This window comes from Pantherophis guttatus, chromosome 5 (genome assembly GCF_059756535.1).
Source record: "Pantherophis guttatus breed Tessera chromosome 5, ASM5975653v1, whole genome shotgun sequence".
Lineage (NCBI taxonomy): Eukaryota > Metazoa > Chordata > Lepidosauria > Squamata > Colubridae > Pantherophis > Pantherophis guttatus.
The window spans coordinates 40,041,143-40,060,481 of record NC_142067.1 but is presented as its reverse complement, the minus strand read 5'-3'; the positions used below and the strand labels follow the sequence as shown (position 1 = coordinate 40,060,481).

The following is a 19,339-nucleotide window of genomic DNA, read 5'->3' as shown; positions in this document are numbered from 1 at the left end:
ATATATATATATATATATATATATATATATATATATATATATATATATATATATATATATATATATATATATATATATATATATATATATATATATATATATATATTTTCAATTTATATACCGCCCTTCTCCCTGAGGACTCAGGGTGGTGCACAGCCAGAATTAAAAACATGAAATACAAATATTAAAAACAATTAAAATCTATATAAATTTGGCCCAAAATTTAAAAAACCACAAACCAATTAAACATTTAAAAATTTTAAAAAATTTCTTTCTTTCTTCTTTCCAGCAAGCCAGCCCGGCTTGCTGGAAAAAGTGGGTTTTAAGGGCACTGCGGAAGGCACTGAGGTCTTGGATTCTCCTTATCTCTGGGGGCAGCTGATTCCAGAGGGTAGGTGCCCCCACAGAGAAGGTTCTCCCCCTGGGGGTCACCAGCCTACATTGTTTGGCTGATGGCACCCTGAGGAGGCCCTCTCTGTGGGAGCGCACGGGTCGCTGGGAGGTCGTCGGTAGCAGCAGGCGGTCTCGAAGATAGCTAGGCCCTATGCCATGGAGCGCTTTAAAGGTGATAACCAACACCTTGAAGCGCACCCGGAAGACCACCGGGACCCAGTGCAGCTCGCGCAGGAGCGGTGTTACATGGGAGCGCCATGCTGCTCCCATCACTACCCGCGCTGCTGCGTTCTGGACCAGCTGGAGCCTCCGGGTGCCCCTCAAGGGGAGCCCCATGTAGAGAGCATTGCAGTAGTCAAGGCGAGAGGTGACGAGGGCGTGAGTGACTGTGCACAGGGAATCCCGATCAAGAAAGGGCCGCAACTGGCGAATCAGGCAAACCTGATAAAAGGTCCCCCTGGTTACAGCCGTCAGATCTTCCTCCAAGGACAGCTGCATATCCAGGAGGACTCCCAGATTGCGAGCCCTTTCTGTGGGGGCCAAGGACTCGCCCCCAATAGTCAGTGATGGAGTCAACTGACTATATCGGGATGCCGGGAGCCACAGCCACTCAGTCTTGGAAGGGTTGAGCTTGAGCCTGTTCCTCCCCATCCAGAATCTCACAGCCTGCAGGCACTGAGACATCACTTCAAGGGCATCGTTGGGGTGGCCTGGGGTGGAGATGTACAGCTGGGTGTCATCAGCGTACTGATGGTATCTCACCCCGAAGCCACGGATGATCTCGCCCAGCGGCTTCACATAAATGTTAAACAGAAGGGGCGAGAGGACCGATCCCTGTGGCCCTCCACAGACGAGAGGCCTCGAGGTCGACCTCTGCCCCCCTGCCAACACAAACTGCGACCGGTCAGAGAGAAAGGAGGAGAACCACCGCAATACGGTGCCTCCCACCCCCAACTCTTCCAGCCGGTGCAGCATGATACCATGGTCGATGGTATCAAAAGCCTCTGAGAGGTCTAACAGGACCAGAACAGAGGAGCAACCCCTGTCCCGAGCCCTCCAGAGATCATCAACCAACGCGACCAATGCCGTTTCCGTGCTGTGCCCAGACCTGAAACCCAACTGGAACGGATCTAGATAAGATGTTTCCTCCAGAATTGTGGAAACAGTCGCGCGACCACACTTCAACAACCTTCGCCATAAAGCGAAGGTTGGAGACAGGACGATAGTTGGCCAATATTGCCGGATCCAGGGACGGCTTCTTGAGGAGAGGCTCACCACCGCCTCTTTCAAGGCAGCGGGGAAGTAACCCTCACTCAACGAAGCGTTGATAACACCCTGGAGCCAGCCTCGTGTAACCTCCCGGGAAGCCAGTACCAACCAGGAGGGACACGGGTCCAGTAAACATGTGGCCGTACTAAGTCTCCCCAAAATCCTGTCCACATCATCGGGAGTCACAGCATCAAACTCCTCCCAGATAACATTCTCAAGACTATTCCTCGTCACCCTGCCCTGATCTACCCAGTCAGAGTCCAAATCCCCCCGGATCTGAGCGATTTTGTCATACAGGTATATGATAGACTGATGGATAATATAAATATGCACTTATTTGCATATTATAAAATAATCCGTTTTTACCATTCCGCTTGTTGAGTAATTTATTATCTCTGATTTACCAATGTTTCAGTGGTCATCATGTGAATCCCATCACTATGATTCCCAGTATTTATTTTTTAATATAGAAAAACAGTAAACATGATGATGATGAATTGGTCTTGGCCATTTACAAAGTGTGCATTGCTTCATTTATATTTCATCCCTTTCCTCATGCATAAATGGGGAAATCCTACCCATTTCGCTGGCTAGAGAGGAGAAAAGGTAATAGAGAAAGGCAGTATCTTTTCCCCCTCTAAAAATGCTAGCTGCTTCCACAGAAGTAGGTGCATGAAAAAAGAGACAGAACCCATTAGATCTTCTTGTTATTAAAGGCTGCTGCAGAAAAATCTCAGTGGGGTCTGCCTTTTTCATGAATCAGTTGCAGTTTCACAACTTTCTTATCAGCAAGGGACAGGTACAGAGAATAAAGGAGCCAGCCTGAAGCATCAGCATTTGCTGTTAAGGATTTATTTCTGTTATGAACATGGCAGCAAATCTGAAAACTTCAAAGGTTTTTCAGTGGAAGGAGTGATAAAATTTATTTTATCACATATTGTTCCATATATACCCTTCAATGGTGTACGTAGGTACATTGTGTTCAGGGAACAAGATGTTTGGAGTCCTTCCTTTGGCTTCATTTTATTCTAAAAAGGAGAAGGGGAAGGTGTTTAGTTTTCGATATCTCATATGTTTTCCTTCTTGAAGGATCTGCAGCATCTACAGCAGCTCCAGCAACAAAATCTCAATCTGCAACAGTTTGTCTTGGTGCATCCAACAACCAACTTGCAACCAGCACAGTTCATCATCTCACAAACACCGCAGGGGCAGCAGGGTAAGCAATACATTTCTGAGATAATCTTTTAGAGTTTTCCATACAGCAAATTCATGTATTTTTGAGACACTATTTTTTAAAAAAATTGGTTACAGGCATGCTTCTTTTGGGAGAAGAAAAAGAACCATTTTATTGGAACCATCTGACTGACTCTAGTCACCTGATCAGGATGTATCTACTCAGTGTCCCTTTATAAGAATCATTTATTCTGTGTGAAAGATAAAGAAATATATTTTTAAAATAGTTTTTCTTCTAATTGCATATTGATTACTCAGCAACAGATTTACATTTCTTTGGAATGTCTAGAAGTTGTTCAGCTGTATCACTTACTTGAAGCTTAAGCATATAAGAGTAATAGTTAATTGGCTGAGCTTGTTCCCAGAAAATTCTACAGAATAGACATGTCATAAACCTTCAAGGGGACTATTATGAGAATAGTATCTTTATATTATAGATCTTTTTTTTTTCTTTTGGCTTAAAGCAGGGGTGTGAAACTGGTGGCTCGTAGGCCAGATGCATCACCCACAGGCCATGTCCACCCAGCTCCGCAAAGGGGAAAAAAGTCACAATACGTCAGGTGATGGCAGTGACGCTGCGAGTTTGACACCAGTGGCTTAAAGGAAGCACAAAATACTGGTAGCTTGTAGATAAAGACAAATAATTTGCCCTTCCCCTTTTCCTCCTTTTGTCAGGTTACCGTGTAAGGAGCAATTGTATCAACCATTATTAAACACTGGCTTTCTAGGAAATGGAATAGTAATGCAATTCGCTAGAACAAAAGTTCATTTGTATATTGCTAATCATACCTGTGGAGAAATCTGATAAGTAACAGCTAGGGGCAGAACCTCTATTTAGACATGGAACCCAGTAGAGAATTTTCTAAGCAATGGCTTGGCTTACCACAGGATTCCCATATGGGGTTTCTGGCTAATAGCTCACAATGGGAGTTCTGTCGGCAAAACCCTCTGAACACTTTCTGGGCAGGTCCTTTGAAATATGCTTGTGGTTAAACATCCAGAAGATGGTTCCATGATGATCTCTGTGGAGATCTTGCAAGGATTTTTAGGTTATTAACACCTAGTAAAAGATACACACACATTCACATATAGTAACAGGCTTTACACTGAGAATGTAATATTTATCTCAGCTTTTCCACAGTTGCTCTCTTATTGGATAAGACTACATGTTTTTGGTGTGGATTAAATTTTAATTAGGTTGAATTTAAATGTTCAGGTATAGATATAAGGTTTAGAACTTAGAAACTGATATCAAAAGTTGCTAATTGCTATTAAATTTCCCATATACTTTCTTGGAAGTATAAATATTAACTATTGCATACGCTTAAGCCATTAAGACCATTAACTCCTGCAGTATAGTTTCTAATATGAAGTAATTGTTTGCTGTGTAACTTATCTATAGTATACCCGCTTCTTAGGAATCACTCCAAGTTGGATTTAATAAGAGGATGTGTTCTTAATGCTTTAACATGATCGTTTTATCTGGTGAGGCTTGGTCAAAAAGATTGAAAGCCATGTGCATTTGCTTTTAAACTATGCACAACTTCCTGTAACATCTGCAGTTCAAAACACTGTAGTTACTACGAATTGGAAGTATTTTCAAATACCAAAAAAAATCTATTAATTTATGAGGTCTTAGATTTTGTTTCATTTTAAAAGGACAGAGAAGACATGTATATAAACTTTTTGAATTTTCTATAAACCCTGTATCTCCATCAAAATAATTGGAAGGAAGCATTAAGTCTTGTCCTTTCCTCTTCAGTAAAGATTACTATATACAGTATCTAAATAAATGGCCATCAATTTACAGGTAGTCCTCAACTTGCAACAGTTCATTTAATGACCATTCAAATACAACGGCACTGGAAAAAGTGACTTATGACCGTTTTTCACAGTTACAACCTTTGCAGCATCTCCATGATCATGTGATCAAAATTTAGATGCTTGACAACTGGTTCATACTTATGACCGTTGCAGTGTCCTGGGGTCATATCCCTTTTTGTGATCTTCTGACCAGCAAAGTCAATGGGGAAGCCAGATTCACTTAACCAGGTTATTAATTTATCAACTGCAGTGATTCACTTAACAACTGTGGCAAGAAGTGTCATATAATGGGGCAAAAGTCACTTAACAAATTCTCATTTAACAACAGAGATTTTGGACTCAATTGTGGTTGTAAGTTGAGGACTATCTGTATTTGCTTTTTAAATGGACTGCTGTAGGCAAATTCATGGAGTTCAACAAGTAATACTGAACAACAGAATCAAAGGGAACATACCCTAAACAAGATTTGCTGAATGTTTTTGGTTAACACAGAACAATCAATACATTTATTATTTTTAGAATTTAAGTACTGCCCAACATCACTGACTTTGAGTGGTTTGCAGTATAACAAAAACACAAAAACAAAGCAAGATGGTATCCAGTTGCTCCAGATAAAATAATAGAAAAACAAATACCACAAGAGATTCATTTCATAGTAACCGAAGGCCTGGGATGTCTTTAAGGCCTTCAGAATGCCACCAGGTTAAGAATTATACTGATTTCAGTGCGAATCTCATTCAAAAGGGCAGACATCATAATAAAGAAATCACATTTCCTGGATCCTGATAGCACTGTTTAATCAAAAGAGCCTGGAACCCACCAATTATAGCAGCACATATGGACCAGGCAGAAACCAGGGAGATAGGTGGTCCTTCCAATAGTCTGTTCCTATGTTATATAGGGTTTTACAGATTATATCCAACATATTGAATCACACTTGGAGCATGCTGGCAACCAGTGCAGCTTGTAAAGTGGAGGTCTCACATAGACATTCTGAGGTATGTTTATCACTGCCCACACTGCTGCATTCTGGACCAGTTGAAGCTTCTGAATGGTGTTCAAGGTAGTCCCTATATATAGCACAGGGTAATAATGCAGCCATGAGGTGAATGGAATATGACTGATTTTCTGAAGGGCTTCCCAATTTAGAAGGGGCACAATTGATTCCTCTAATGGAGCCAAAGGTCTTCCCTCCTTTCCAATTCAAGTCCTTCTTTGCCTAATCAGTTATCTGGTATACGCTTCAGTCATATACTGCACTATTTACAGTAGATTTCATAACCTGAAGCCCAAGAGTTTTAAGTGACCCTCCAAACCATTTGGCTTTCCAACCATTTATAAATCTTTGGGATTCTTAATGTGATATAAGGGAAAATTAAATTTACTTAAAATTTAATTTAATCTCATACCTTTTTGCTTTATAATCTTAATCTGTAGCTCAGAATTAAAGTGCAAACTATGGTTTGAGAGACTGTGCCCACATGAGTTATGCTTTCAAAAGCACAATAACATAAGAGCTTAGCTAATATTTTTCTTCCTGCTCTGTTTCCACTGTTTTTAAGAAAATAATGGAGCTAATATAGACTTCGTTTAACAGTAGGCTGAGCAACAAATATGATACACATGAAGAAATGCTGTGCATTTTAGAACCTGTACTGCAACAAACTATGCTAATTAATTTCATTTATGTAAATGGAATTCAATTTTCAGGTCTCCTGCAAGCGCAGAATCTCTTAACGCAACTACCTCAGCAAAGCCAAGCCAACCTCCTGCAGTCTCAGCCAAGCATCACTTTCACCTCTCAGGTCAGTTCATTGCTTGTTTATTTTGTTTTATTTATTCTGCTAACTGATGAGATATAATAGAATAAAAGAAATAGTGCATGATTTGAATTCTTGGTCTCATTCTTCAGGATTATCAACCCAGGTGGCCTTCAAAATGCCTATCATGTCACCTTCTATAGGCTCACACATTGCTGTGGTTGTTTCCAAGGCCACAAATTTACTACACAAGAGGGCATGGAATGACATTGCCAATTCAGTTTCATTTTCAATTGCCTGCAAACAAATATTTGGAAGTCTACTGGAAGCATAGTATTTTAGGCCAGAGTTCCCCAACCTTTTCAGCTTTGCTCATGCAAGTGGAGATGTGCGTGCTCTCCCACTACTTCCATTGCCCGGATCCAAACAGCTCAAGGCCAGGTAGTGGGCCGGGGATTGAGGACCCCTGCTTTAGGGGAAAGGGAGAATGAGAGAGGAATAATGCTGAATATTTTCTTCCCAAACATAGTCTTCATCATGATCACAGGTAAGTTAATGTCCTTTCCCCATTTTTGTGATCTTTACCATGGAAAGAAAAATAGAGATGTTTGGATATCTCTTTCTCTCCAAGAGGTTTCTTTCTATTATTCCAACAAGGTTTTAAAATGATATTTATTTCAATCCTGAACCTCCATTTGTTTATTTTCAGTGGATCATTTTGAATGTTAACATTAGGAGAGTGAGAAGAAAAGTTTATCTCTATCCATTTTATCTATGCTATCAATGATTTTATATAATCCTATCATATCGTCCCATACCATTCTTATTGTTGTAGCCTTTCCTCATGAAAGCTGCTTCATCCCACCAATCATCTTCCCTTTTTTACATTAACTTCAGTGCTGACGAGCCATGATCAAATCAGTACACAATAGTCAAGGGCAATTGCAACATAGATTTATATAGTATTATATCGGTCGTTCTATTCCCTTTCTATGATTCCATTTATTTATTTATTTATTATTCGTATTTCTATGCCGCCCACTCTCCGAGGTCTCTGGGCGGCTTACACCAAAGACAGTATACTAAATAGCATATTGCCCCCAACAATCTGGGTCCTCATTTTACCCACCTCGGAAGGATGGAAGGCTGAGTCAACCTTGAGCCGGTGAGATTTGATCTGCTGAACTAGCAGTCAGCTGAAGTAGCTGCAGTACTGCACTCTAACCACTGCGCCACCTCGGCTCCATTCATAACATTTGTCTTTTGTACAGCAGCTGCTGACTGCATTGACATTTTCAAGCTCTCCACTATTACACTGTTACAAGATCACCTTTCCTGGTCAGTTACTAGCACCTCAGATCCCATTAATATATTAATAAATTTTAGATTTTTAAACACCAACATGTAACTCTTTACCCCTGTTTACTTTGAACTGTGTTTGCTTGGGGAAGTCCATACTTTACGATCACTTTTGATTTAGCCGCCTTTCATTGCTGCTAGTCAGCCCTACTTCCATTTAATTTATAAGGAATATAGATTATATCAGTTGTTCTGAAATAAATCTTTGAGGGACTTCCTCTTTGTACATCTCAGCATTGTGAGAATTGAACATTTATGCCTACTCTCTGCTCTCTGGTTTTAATTAATTGCTAATCCATGAGAGCACTTGACTTGGCCCAAAACTCTTTGGTGATATTCTTTGATCAAAGCTTTTCAGAAATTGTGAAATATCTATTGAGTCATCCTTGTTCATACGCTTACTGATATACTTCAAAATATCTACTGTGTTTCACCAAAAATAAGACCCTGTCTTATTTTATTTTTTTGAACCCTGAAATAAGTGCTTGGCCTTATTGCCATGCGCTCAAAAGCCCGATTGGGCTTATTATCAGGGGATGTCTTATTTTGTGGGAAACAGGGTAGACTTCATTTTATATTACTATGAAATTATTAAAATTATTAATTTCCTTCCAAATAGCTATGGTGATACCAATTTTAGCTGTTTCTAAAATTGAAATAATGTATTCACATGCACACACACACCACACACACACACACACACACACACACACACACACCATATACTGTAACAGCTAGATAACTTGTATATGTAAAAAAGATCTCAGATTAAGCTGTTAATATTATCCCTAATCTGGTACACGAGAACCTGTCTATTGTACCTTAGACCCTCATTACAATTTTATTAGATTAGTGCAGTACACTGTACATGGATTTACAGGACACTGTTGGCCGTGTGATAATTGACACACATTCCTAGGAGTACATAGCACCAATACCACACATTGACTAATCAGTTTCCAAGTAAAATTTAAATTGGTGACACAGTGGTTAAAGTGCAGTACTGCAGGCTACTTCTGCTGATTGCCAGCTGCCTGCAATTTGGCAGTTCAAATCTCACAAGGCTCAAGGTTGACTCAGCCTTCCATCCTTCTGAGGGGGTAAAATGAGGACCCAGATTGTTGGGGGCAATATGCTGACTCTGTAAACCTCTTAGACAGGGCTGTAAAATCACTGTGAAGAGGTATATAAGTCAAACTGCTATAGCTAAAATTTTAAATGCTGTTTTTAGCCTACAATGCCCTCTGTGGTTTGGCACCTTTTACAATTGTAGGACTACCGACTCCTACCTGACCTTTTCTAATCTACTCAGTCATTCAAATAGCTACGCAAGGGTCCTCTTTAGTTCAGCATTCAATACCATCATTCCAGACACTCTTCTAACTAAGCTAAATCAGTTAGAGGTACCTGAACACACTTGTAAGTGGATCATAAGCTTCCTAACAAACAGGAAGCAACAGGTGAAGCTAAGCATAATTACATCAGATACCTGTACAATTAGCACAGGGCCCCTCCAAGGCTGTGTGCTCTCCCCACTTCTCTGTGTATACCAATGACTGCATCTCTAATGATCCATCTGTTAAACTACTGAAGTTCGCAGATGACACAACAGTGATTGGTCTCATTCGAGGCAATGATGAATCCGCATACATACGGGAGGTTGAACAACTAGCCTCGTGGTGCGACCGGAACAATCTGGAATTGAACACACTCAAAACCGTAGAAATGGTGGTAGACTTTAGGAGAAATCCTTCCATACTTCTACCTCTTACAATACTAGACAACACAGTATCAACAGTAGAGACCTTCAAATTTCTAGGTTCTACCATATCGCACGATCTAAAATGGACAGCTAACATCAAAAACGTCATCAAAAAAGCACAACAAAGAATGTTCTTTCTGCGCCAACTCAGAAAGCTCAAACTGCCCAAGGAGCTGCTGATACAGTTCTACAGAGGAATTATTGAATCTGTCATCTGCACCTCTATAACTGTCTGGTTTGGTTCTGCAACCCAGCAAGAGAGACACAGACAGAAAAAACAATTGCTACTAACCTGCCTTCCATTGAGGACCTGTATACTGCACAAGTCAAAAAGAGGGCTGTGAAAATACTTACAGATCCCTCATATCCTGGATATAAACTGTTTCAAGTCCTACCCTCAAAACAACGCTCTCGAGCATTGCACACCAGAACAACTAGACACAAGAACAGTTTTTTCCCGAATGCCATCACTCTGCTAAACAAATAATTCCCTCAACACTGTCAAACTATTTACTAAGTCTGCACTACTATTAATCTTGTCATCATTCCCATCACCCATCTCCATCCACTTATGACTGTATGACTGTAACTTTGTTGCTTGTATCCTTACAATTTATATAGATACTGATTGTTTCCTGATTGCTTATTTGTACCCTATGACTATCATTAAGTGTTGTACCTTATGATTCTTGATGAACGTATCCTTTCTTTTATGTACATTGAGAGCAAGACAAGACAAATTCCTTGTGTGTCCAATCATACTTGACCAATAAAAAATTCTATTCTATTCTATTCAGAGAAAATCTCCTTACTTCCATGCTCCCAAGAGACAAACTAAATCAGAGCTAGGAGGCACTGCTTTTCAATAATAATACCATTGTTTTGGAATAATTTTCTGGTGGAGATTATATTGACTTCCACTATGATTGCTTTCAGGAAGATTGAGCTATTTTAGAGAGTATTCTAGATATTTCATATATTATGCCATCTTTTATAGTTTTATTAAATAGTGTCAATTTTGTTATACGTGTAAATTTTATCATTTAGTGACTGAACCGTAATTTAAAATGTAGCATGGATGTTTAATTTATTCTGAATCTCGGAGCTTCCAAGAGTTATTAGACTATGGTTAGATAGAAATGCAATGAATGCATAACATTCCTAAGCTCATTCACATTGCACAGTGCTGCAGTTCCCAAACTTTGTCATGTCACCTAAGTCACAACAGCAAACTCACAGGAGCACCATGGGATATTTTAAATTTTAACCTAATTTGAATAATCGTAAATGCTCCTTTGGCATAAATAAAGTGCCTGTTACACATACACACACGTGTGTGTATGTGTGTAACAGGCACTTTATGCCAAAGGAGCATTTACGATTATTCAAATTATATATGTATGTGTGTAGACACATACATACATACATACAGGTAGTCCTCAACTTACAATCACAATTGAGCTCAAAATTTACGTTGCTAAGTGAGAAATTTGTTAAGTAAGGTTTACCCCATTTTACAACTTTTCTTGCCACATTTGTTAAGTGAATCTGGATTCCCCATTGACTTTGCTTGTCAGAAGGTTGCAAAAGGTGATCACATGACCCCGGGATACTGCAACTGTCATAACTATGAACCAGTTATCAAGCATCTGAATGTAAATCACATGGCCATGGGAATGCTGCAACGCTCATAAAATGTGAAAAATGGCCATAAGTCACTTTTTAGTGACATTGTAACCTCAGACAGTCACTAAGTGAACTGTCGTAAGTCGAGGACTAAGTACTACCTGTACTTAATGAAAATAATTGTTCAGTATTTCTTTTGCCCTAGGGGCACCATGAAAAATTTACTGAGGAAGCAAGGGTGCTGTATACCACCAAAGATTGAGAACCTCTGGCACAGTGACATCAATTATTGAGTGCAAGTGCACTTGCATTGAAAACAGGACAATTATAATATCATTCTTGTAGTACATTATTACTGCACTTTCCATATTACTCTACTTTCTCATATTTCTCAGCAGCCAGCAACCCCAACACGCACAATAGCAGCAACCCCTATTCAGTCACTTCCACAGAGCCAGACAACACCAAAGCGAATTGATACACCCAGCTTGGAAGAGCCCAGTGATCTTGAGGAGCTTGAGCAATTTGCCAAGACTTTTAAACAAAGACGGATCAAACTTGGATTCACTCAGGTAGGATCGCATTTCCATGTAGAAGGGATTTGGTCAATGGTATTCAGATCTGAGGTGCTTAATCACTTTTCCCAATTAGAAGTGGTTTCTTATTTCTAAATTTTTGCAATATTATTTAATTCATACTGATATATTTAAATAAGTACTTAGTGGATATTTTGCACCCAATTTCATAAGGGACTTTTGAAGCATGAAAAAAGAAAAAAGAAGACTTTTGACTCCTAAAGATAATGTGCTAACAAAGAACTTCTGGTTTAGAAAGAGCTGAGACTTAATATTATGGAGCATTGCATCCATAGATAAGGAGCTATATTATAAAAACATCTTCATAACTTCCCATAGAAAATCTCTTTGGTTGGATTAACTCATCTGTGGCAAGTTTTTAAGACATGACCATTTCTATTGCAGTTGTAAAATGAACATATTGTACTGTGTGCAATAAGTATCTCAGACATTCTACAATAATAGATTATTGAAAGTAGAAAACCATCTCTCACATGTTAAGTAGAAATCTTCTTACATCTGATATCCTCAACAAATTACTGTCTTTTTATCCTTGTAGGGTGATGTTGGGCTCGCTATGGGCAAACTGTATGGAAATGATTTCAGTCAAACTACTATTTCTCGCTTTGAAGCCTTGAACCTCAGCTTTAAGAACATGTGCAAGTTAAAACCACTTCTGGAAAAGTGGCTCAATGATGCAGGTAAATAGTTGTCTAGATTTTCTTCTAATTTCACAGCCGATTTGTAGAATTCGGAAATGTTTCCTGTTAATTTGTGGGAATATATCTGTAGATGATTTAATACATTATTCAAAAAAAAATGAAATAGGATTTATTAATAAAACTTGACAGATTTTTCAAAATAAATATTGTACAGTATGGGCTAAAGCTTGAAACTTTTCTGTATCTGTGCCTTATTTATAATAGTTTTCTGTTAAAAATAACCTCATAAGCATGGCATACAATTTAATATTCCTAAGACAAGTGTTAAAGAATATTTGGGCAAAAATACTGAGTGATGGACATCAAACTTTTATTCTAAATAAGGATATATGCCATTTACCACAGTGTAAGTCATACGTTTAATAAATAAGATAGTATATCTAGTTGTGGGAAGTTCATTTCATTCAAATTCTGAGTCTCCTTTCTTTTTGCAAGTGGGTGAGCTGCTTGTTTTGGTGGATTGGATTTATACATATGAGCTTCAGGTCCCAAACAATAGAATTTTGGAATGTATGTATGTTTTTACACAAGCACAATGGATGAAATTAACTTCCTTTAAACTAACTTCCTGCTTCCATTACAACTAATTACCATAATTAACTTTACCTTTTTGCAGAAAACCTCTCATCTGATTCAGCTCTTTCCAGCCCAAGTGCCCTGAATTCTCCAGGGCTGGGGATTGAGGGCTTGAACCGTAGGAGGAAGAAACGCACCAGCATAGAGACCAACATACGTGTGGCCTTAGAGAAGAGTTTCCTGGAGGTCAGTACTTGCACTGTATTATTCTGGGATATAAGATTTTATTGTAATCATTTTTATTTTTATTTTTAATTGATGAAATGGTGTGCAAATTTTCATACATGCACTGTTTTAGGACTTGTATAGAAAATAGGTCACACACAAACAAGTGTATCTTTGCATTGAGATATCATTTGCATTTTTTATATTTTAATGTTAATAAATAATTGAAGAAATTATTATAGAGAGAAAGAGCATAAAAGAAAAGAGCAAAAAATAGGAAAGAGATTTACAAGCAGTTTAAAATTGAATAAGAGTTTTCAAGGTAACATTAGATAAGCACTGGATACAAAGATAATTATTATATCAGTATAGTATTTCAAAACCATTATTAAAATAATATTCAGTAACTAACAAAGGCAGACAGTATAATAAGAATAATTAAACAGAATGAACTATTGGTAAAAACATCTAATTGAAGAATATCTATTCTTACTGCAACAATTCAGGCAAGATTTAATCATTTAAAACCTTTTGTTAAAAGAATGCCAAACTTAAGATGCAGTACTTTTCCATAAGCAAAATTAAGATTAAGTTAAATTCAATTCCATATCAGACTTTTTTCCCCAAATAAAAAGTTATTTTTTACACTGAGGCATGTTCACAATTTAGTCTGCTACTCTTTTAGATATGTAGTTTCCAGTGAGAGTCATATAAAGAATTCTAGCAGTTAAATATGAAGCCAATTCTAAATACTTTATAGGGATATAAATATTTGTTTTATTCTGTAATTAAGATATAATTTGTATCTAGCATATCGGTGGTACTTACTTCTTTTGTTGTACTTTTCTTTTAATATAGAAAGAAATATAGTTCCAAACTATATCATACAACATAAAATAGTCTACTGTAAATGGTTTTATCTTTCAGAACCAAAAGCCTACCTCGGAAGAGATAACCATGATAGCTGACCAGCTGAAAATGGAAAAAGAGGTGATCCGTGTTTGGTTCTGTAATCGGCGCCAGAAGGAAAAAAGAATTAACCCACCTAGTAGTGGTGGAACCAGCAACTCACCCATCAAAGCAATGTTCCCTTGTCCAACGTCATTGGTAAAAATTCAAAACCATTTGAATTGTGTTAGATTGGGAGATAATGTAACAATTCTTGCTACGATTAGCAAGAGGATGATGTTGATATTTTTGCTCTTAAGGATCTCAAAATCTGATACTTATGATAAGTGGACATTATTGTACACAGTTCAATTCTTATTTCTATTTTGTAGTTGAAAAAAAAATAGTTATGCACCTAAAGCATGCGACTCTGAATACTGTATTTAACTCTCTCTTTGTAGTATGTTAATATATTTACGTTCATTCTTCCACACACATCAAAAGATTAATGATTTTCTAAAGATAGTAAAAGACAGCTTGTTACGGTGAACATCTAAAGCTATATAGAAGTTTTCACTTGACTCCTTTATTCATTGGTGACATCCTTTTTTTAAGATTTCAGCTATTTTCTTTTGATCTGTAGGTGGCAACTACACCAAGTCTTGTGACAAGCAGTGCAGCTACCGCTTTGACTGTCAACCCTGGACTCCCTTTAACCAGCGCAACTGTAACTAGTTTGGCAGTCTCAGGTAAGAGGCCATTTAGACTGTAACTGCGTATAAAAGCTTGCTCTTAAAGATAAAATTATCATCATATCTATATACTTTATCCTGTTAGAGTACTTTACAAAGATGTATGTATGTATGTATACATGTATGTGTGTGTATACATATACATTGGGGCAAAAAAGTATTTTGTCAGCCACCAATTGTGCAAGTTCTCTCACTTAAAAAGATGAGAGAAGCCTGTAATTGTCATCATAGTAGACCTCAACTATGAGAGACAAAATGAGAAAACAAATCCAGACAATCACATTGTCTGATTTGGAAAGAATTTATTTGCAAATTATAGTGGAAAATAAGTATTTGGTCACCTACAAACAAGCAAGATTTCTGGCTCTCACAGACCTGTAACTTCTTCTTTAAGAGGCTCCTCTGTCCTCCACTCATTACCTGTATTAATGGCACCTGTTTGAACTTGTTATCAGTATAAAAGACACCTGTCCACAACCTCAAGCAGTCACACTCCAAACTCCACTATGGTGAAGACCAAAGAGCTGTCGAAGGACACCAGAAACAAAATTGTAGACCTGCACCAGGCTGGGAAGACTGAATCTACAATAGGCAAGCAGCTTGGTGTTGAAGAAATCAACTGTGGGAACAATAATTAGAAAATGGAAGACATACAAGACCACTGATAATCTCCCTTGATCTGGGGCTCCATGCAAGATCTCACCCCGTGGGGTCAAAATGATCACAAGAACGGTCCAGAACCACACGGGAGGACCTAGTGAATGACCTGCAGAGAGCTGGGACCAACGTAACAAAGGCTACCATCAGTAACACACGCCGCCGCCAGGGACTCAGATCCTGCAGTGCCAGACATGTCCCCCTGCTTAAGCCAGTACATGTCCGGGCCCGTCTGAAGTTTGCTAGAGAGCATTTGGATGATCCAGAAGAGGATTGGGAGAATGTCATATGGTCAGATGAAACCAAAGTAGAACTGTTTGGTAGAAACACAACTCATCGTGTTTGGAGGAGAGAGAATGCTGAGTTGCATCCAAAGAACACCATACCTACTGTGAAGCTTGGGGGTGGCAAAATCATGCTTTGGGGCTGTTTCTCTGCAAAGGGACCAGGATGACTGATCCGTGTACAGGAAAGAATGAATGGGGCCATGTATCATGATATTTTGAGTGCAAACGTCCTTCCATCAGCAAGGGCATTGAAGATGAAACGTGGCTGGGTCTTTCAGCATGACAATGATCCCAAACACACTGCCCGGGCAACGAAGGAGTGGCTTCGTATGAAGCCTTTCAAGGTCCTGGAGTGGCCTAGCCAGTCTCCAGATCTCAACCCCATAGAAAACCTTTGGAGGGAGTTGAAAGTCCGTGTTGCCCGGCGACAGCTCCAAAACTTCACTGCTCTAGAGGAGATCTGCATGGAGGAATGGGCCAACATACCAGCAACAGTGTGTGCCAACATTGTGAAGACTTACAGAAAACGTTTGACCTCTGTCATTGCCAACAAAGGATATATAACAAAGTATTGAGATAAACTTTTGATATTGACCAAATACTTATTTTCTACCATAATTTGCAAATAAATTCTTTCCAAATCAGACAATGTGATTGTCTGGATTTGTTTTCTCATTTTGTCTCTCATAGTTGAGGTCTACCTATGATGACAATTACAGGCCTCTCTCATCTTTTTAAGTGGGAGAACTTGCACAATTGGTGGCTGACTAAATACATTTTTGCCCCACTGTAGATATTGTATGATTGCATGTCCAGCCCTCAGTAATCCTCTGGTACTTCACCCATTCTCCAGCAGTTTTCCAAGATAATGGCCAGAGGCTTTGCAAATCTACAATGCATTTCTTAAAACCTTAAGATGTAATTTATTTGAACTCAGAGAAGTGAATGTTTTGCATGGTCAATAATATATTTCCCCTGCTTCCATCAAACTTGAAGTAAAATATTTTTTTTCAACCAGCTGATCACAACCGTCTTGAGGGAAAGCATATCATCTTCTCAGAGAAGACTAAGCAAAAACAGGAGTTGAGTTATTGGGTTTATTTTGGGTTAGTTGGTTAGCTGTTAACCTTTTGCCATATTTGAATGTGTCTGAATAAATATTTTTTGTTGTATTTAAATAATCTTTGTTAATGTAACTCAAATAAAGCTTCCCAGATACTTTATCTGGATAACTTACATATATTCTTCCTTGATTTTTACTAACCTTTAATGCATCCATAGGGACTTCCTCTGTTCCATTGTTTTTACTTTTAAGTGTCTTCTTTTATAAGAACTTCTATCCTTCTTAAGCTTCCTTTTTGTGTTAATATCTTTTGTCATAAAATCTATATACTGCTAGAATTCTTGTGTAATCTTTAACTGGCAGAAACAGTGCATCCTAGGGCAACAATGTTTGAACCAACGTACTTCAAATATGGTAATTTACAGAAAGTGTCCAAAATCTGGATGGGATTGAAATTTGGCAAATTTGTGGTCACATGATTGCTGTTGTGTAGACCTGTCTTAGCCTTCCAGAGGCCAGATAAACCAGCTGTCCAGATAAACCACCTATTCCTTTGGTCAGCTATTCCTATCTAACTATCTAACAACAGGACAGTTGTTAAGCAAGGAGACTTGTATCTGCCCTGAGTTAGCCACTATTTAAATTCAGATTCTTACCCTTTTGTTCTACCAGAGTAACATTGGCTCCATTTAGCAATGTCTCATCCAGGTACTTCAAATATTGTATCATTTTAGGCACCACAGAAACCATACCCAACAATACCGCAACCGTAATTTCTACTGCACCTCCAGCTTCCTCGGCAGTGACATCACCCTCCCTAAGTCCTTCTCCTTCTGCCTCCGCTTCCACATCTGAGGCATCCAGTGCCAGTGAGACAACCACAACGCAGACAACCTCCACCCCCCTGACCTCGGCACTTGGGACCAGCCAGGTGATGGTAACTGCTTCTGGTTTGCAAACTGCAGCAGCAGCTGCACTACAAGGAGCTGCACAGTTGCCTGCAAATGCAAGTCTGGCTGCTATGGCAGCTGCAGCAGGATTGAATCCAGGCTTGATGGCATCTTCCCAATTTGCAGCTGGGTGAGTATCTTTAAAACTTGTTTTTAAAGTATCAAGTTAAGTGAGAGAACCTAGGGGTCATCACATTTCAGTACCTTTATCTAGATATATGGTGATTAAAAATCTACATATCTTGTTAATTCTCTGTTAATGAAAATACAACAGTATAACATTTGACATTTTTCCTAGTTTAAAAATATTTATTGGATCGTTGTACATATTTCTATCACTTTCTTCCTCAAATATTTACAATGTTATAGTAAGTTATTGTAAAATCAAAATTAAATAGTTTATTTAATAGATCTATTTCAGTTCTTATAGTTAAAATTCTAGAAAAAGATACATTTTGCCTTTAAATTAAAAACTCACCTATTTTTTTGCTTGTTTGGTTGTTTTGCTTTGCGTTTTGGATTTGCAGAGGTGCCTTACTTAGTCTCAATCCTGGGACACTAGGTGGTGCTCTCAGCCCAGCTCTGATGAGCAACAGTACATTGGCAACTATTCAAGGTTAGTTACTACTACACTATACTTTCTGTCCCTGTTAAGTTTCTATACTCTTTTTTTTCTGTTTCTGTTTTGAAAGCTGTAGATATTATGTATAATTAAAATGGAAAAGGCTAGTTGAAATAATTTAATGGGTTTATTTCTAAAGAAACATACATGAATAAAAATGTCTATTTCAGTCCATTTTAGGATGGAAGGCAACAAGCAAGCCTCTGATATACATGTTCACATATTAAATTACATAGCAAATCTTTGACATCTTAACTACCTTGTAACTTGCTTCGAGCTCAGAGAGCTTGTTAGGATCAGTGGTAAAACCAAAATACTTATATACAAGATTTCCCCAAAATGTTGGAAATATTGTAAAAGTGGCAAAGATACCTAATTGTCCTGCCTCTTAATTTCCTTACAACAGTCCTGTGCAGTAGGTTGGGCTGAGTGTGAGTGATTGGTCCAAGATCACCCAACCAGTTTTCATGCCTAAGAGATGCCTGGAATCACATTCTTGTGGTTTCTACACTACCACCTTAACTGCTACACCAAACTGGCTCTCACTTGTAAAATAAACAGTCACTTAAAATCCCCCTTCCATTTGAATTTGGTACATATTTAGAAGTAATATCTAAGTTTATTTGATTCTGAAGCTACAGATCAAAGATTTCTGAGGATATGAGCGCAGTGATTAAAGATGATTGAATAGGCAATTCAAATCTCATTATGTGGTCAATTAGGCAGAATTGGCAAGTCAAAATACCCACACTGTGGCAAGATATCAAAAAGGGTTTCTCATCTCCTAGCTACTTGATTAGAGTTTAAGGATTCTTTGCCTCAATTTTGGAAGTCATCCCCAGTTTTTAGAAATATA

General features: G+C 38.4%; 1 protein-coding gene across 15 annotated transcripts in view; it reads left to right on the top strand.

Moving 5' to 3' along the window:
- POU2F1 (POU class 2 homeobox 1) overlaps positions 1-19,339 on the top strand; it is a 121,774-nt gene that overhangs the window by 88,846 nt on the left and 13,589 nt on the right. For 6 of the 15 annotated variants that reach the window (XM_087894978.1, XM_034413990.3, XM_087894975.1 and 3 more), the window contains 9 exons: positions 2,752-2,878; positions 6,430-6,524; positions 11,625-11,798; positions 12,361-12,502; positions 13,140-13,285; positions 14,192-14,371; positions 14,796-14,901; positions 17,646-17,991; positions 18,389-18,477. In XM_087894978.1, coding sequence (XP_087751104.1) covers positions 2,752-2,878; positions 6,430-6,524; positions 11,625-11,798; positions 12,361-12,502; positions 13,140-13,285; positions 14,192-14,371; positions 14,796-14,901; positions 17,646-17,991; positions 18,389-18,477 — 1,405 coding nt within the window. Of the gene's footprint in view, positions 1-2,751; positions 2,879-6,429; positions 6,525-11,621; positions 11,799-12,360; positions 12,503-13,139; positions 13,286-14,191; positions 14,372-14,795; positions 14,902-17,645; positions 17,992-18,388; positions 18,478-19,339 lie in introns of all 15 variants that reach the window. The other 9 variants (XM_034414016.3, XM_087894977.1, XM_087894974.1 and 6 more) reach the window with 3 other exon arrangements.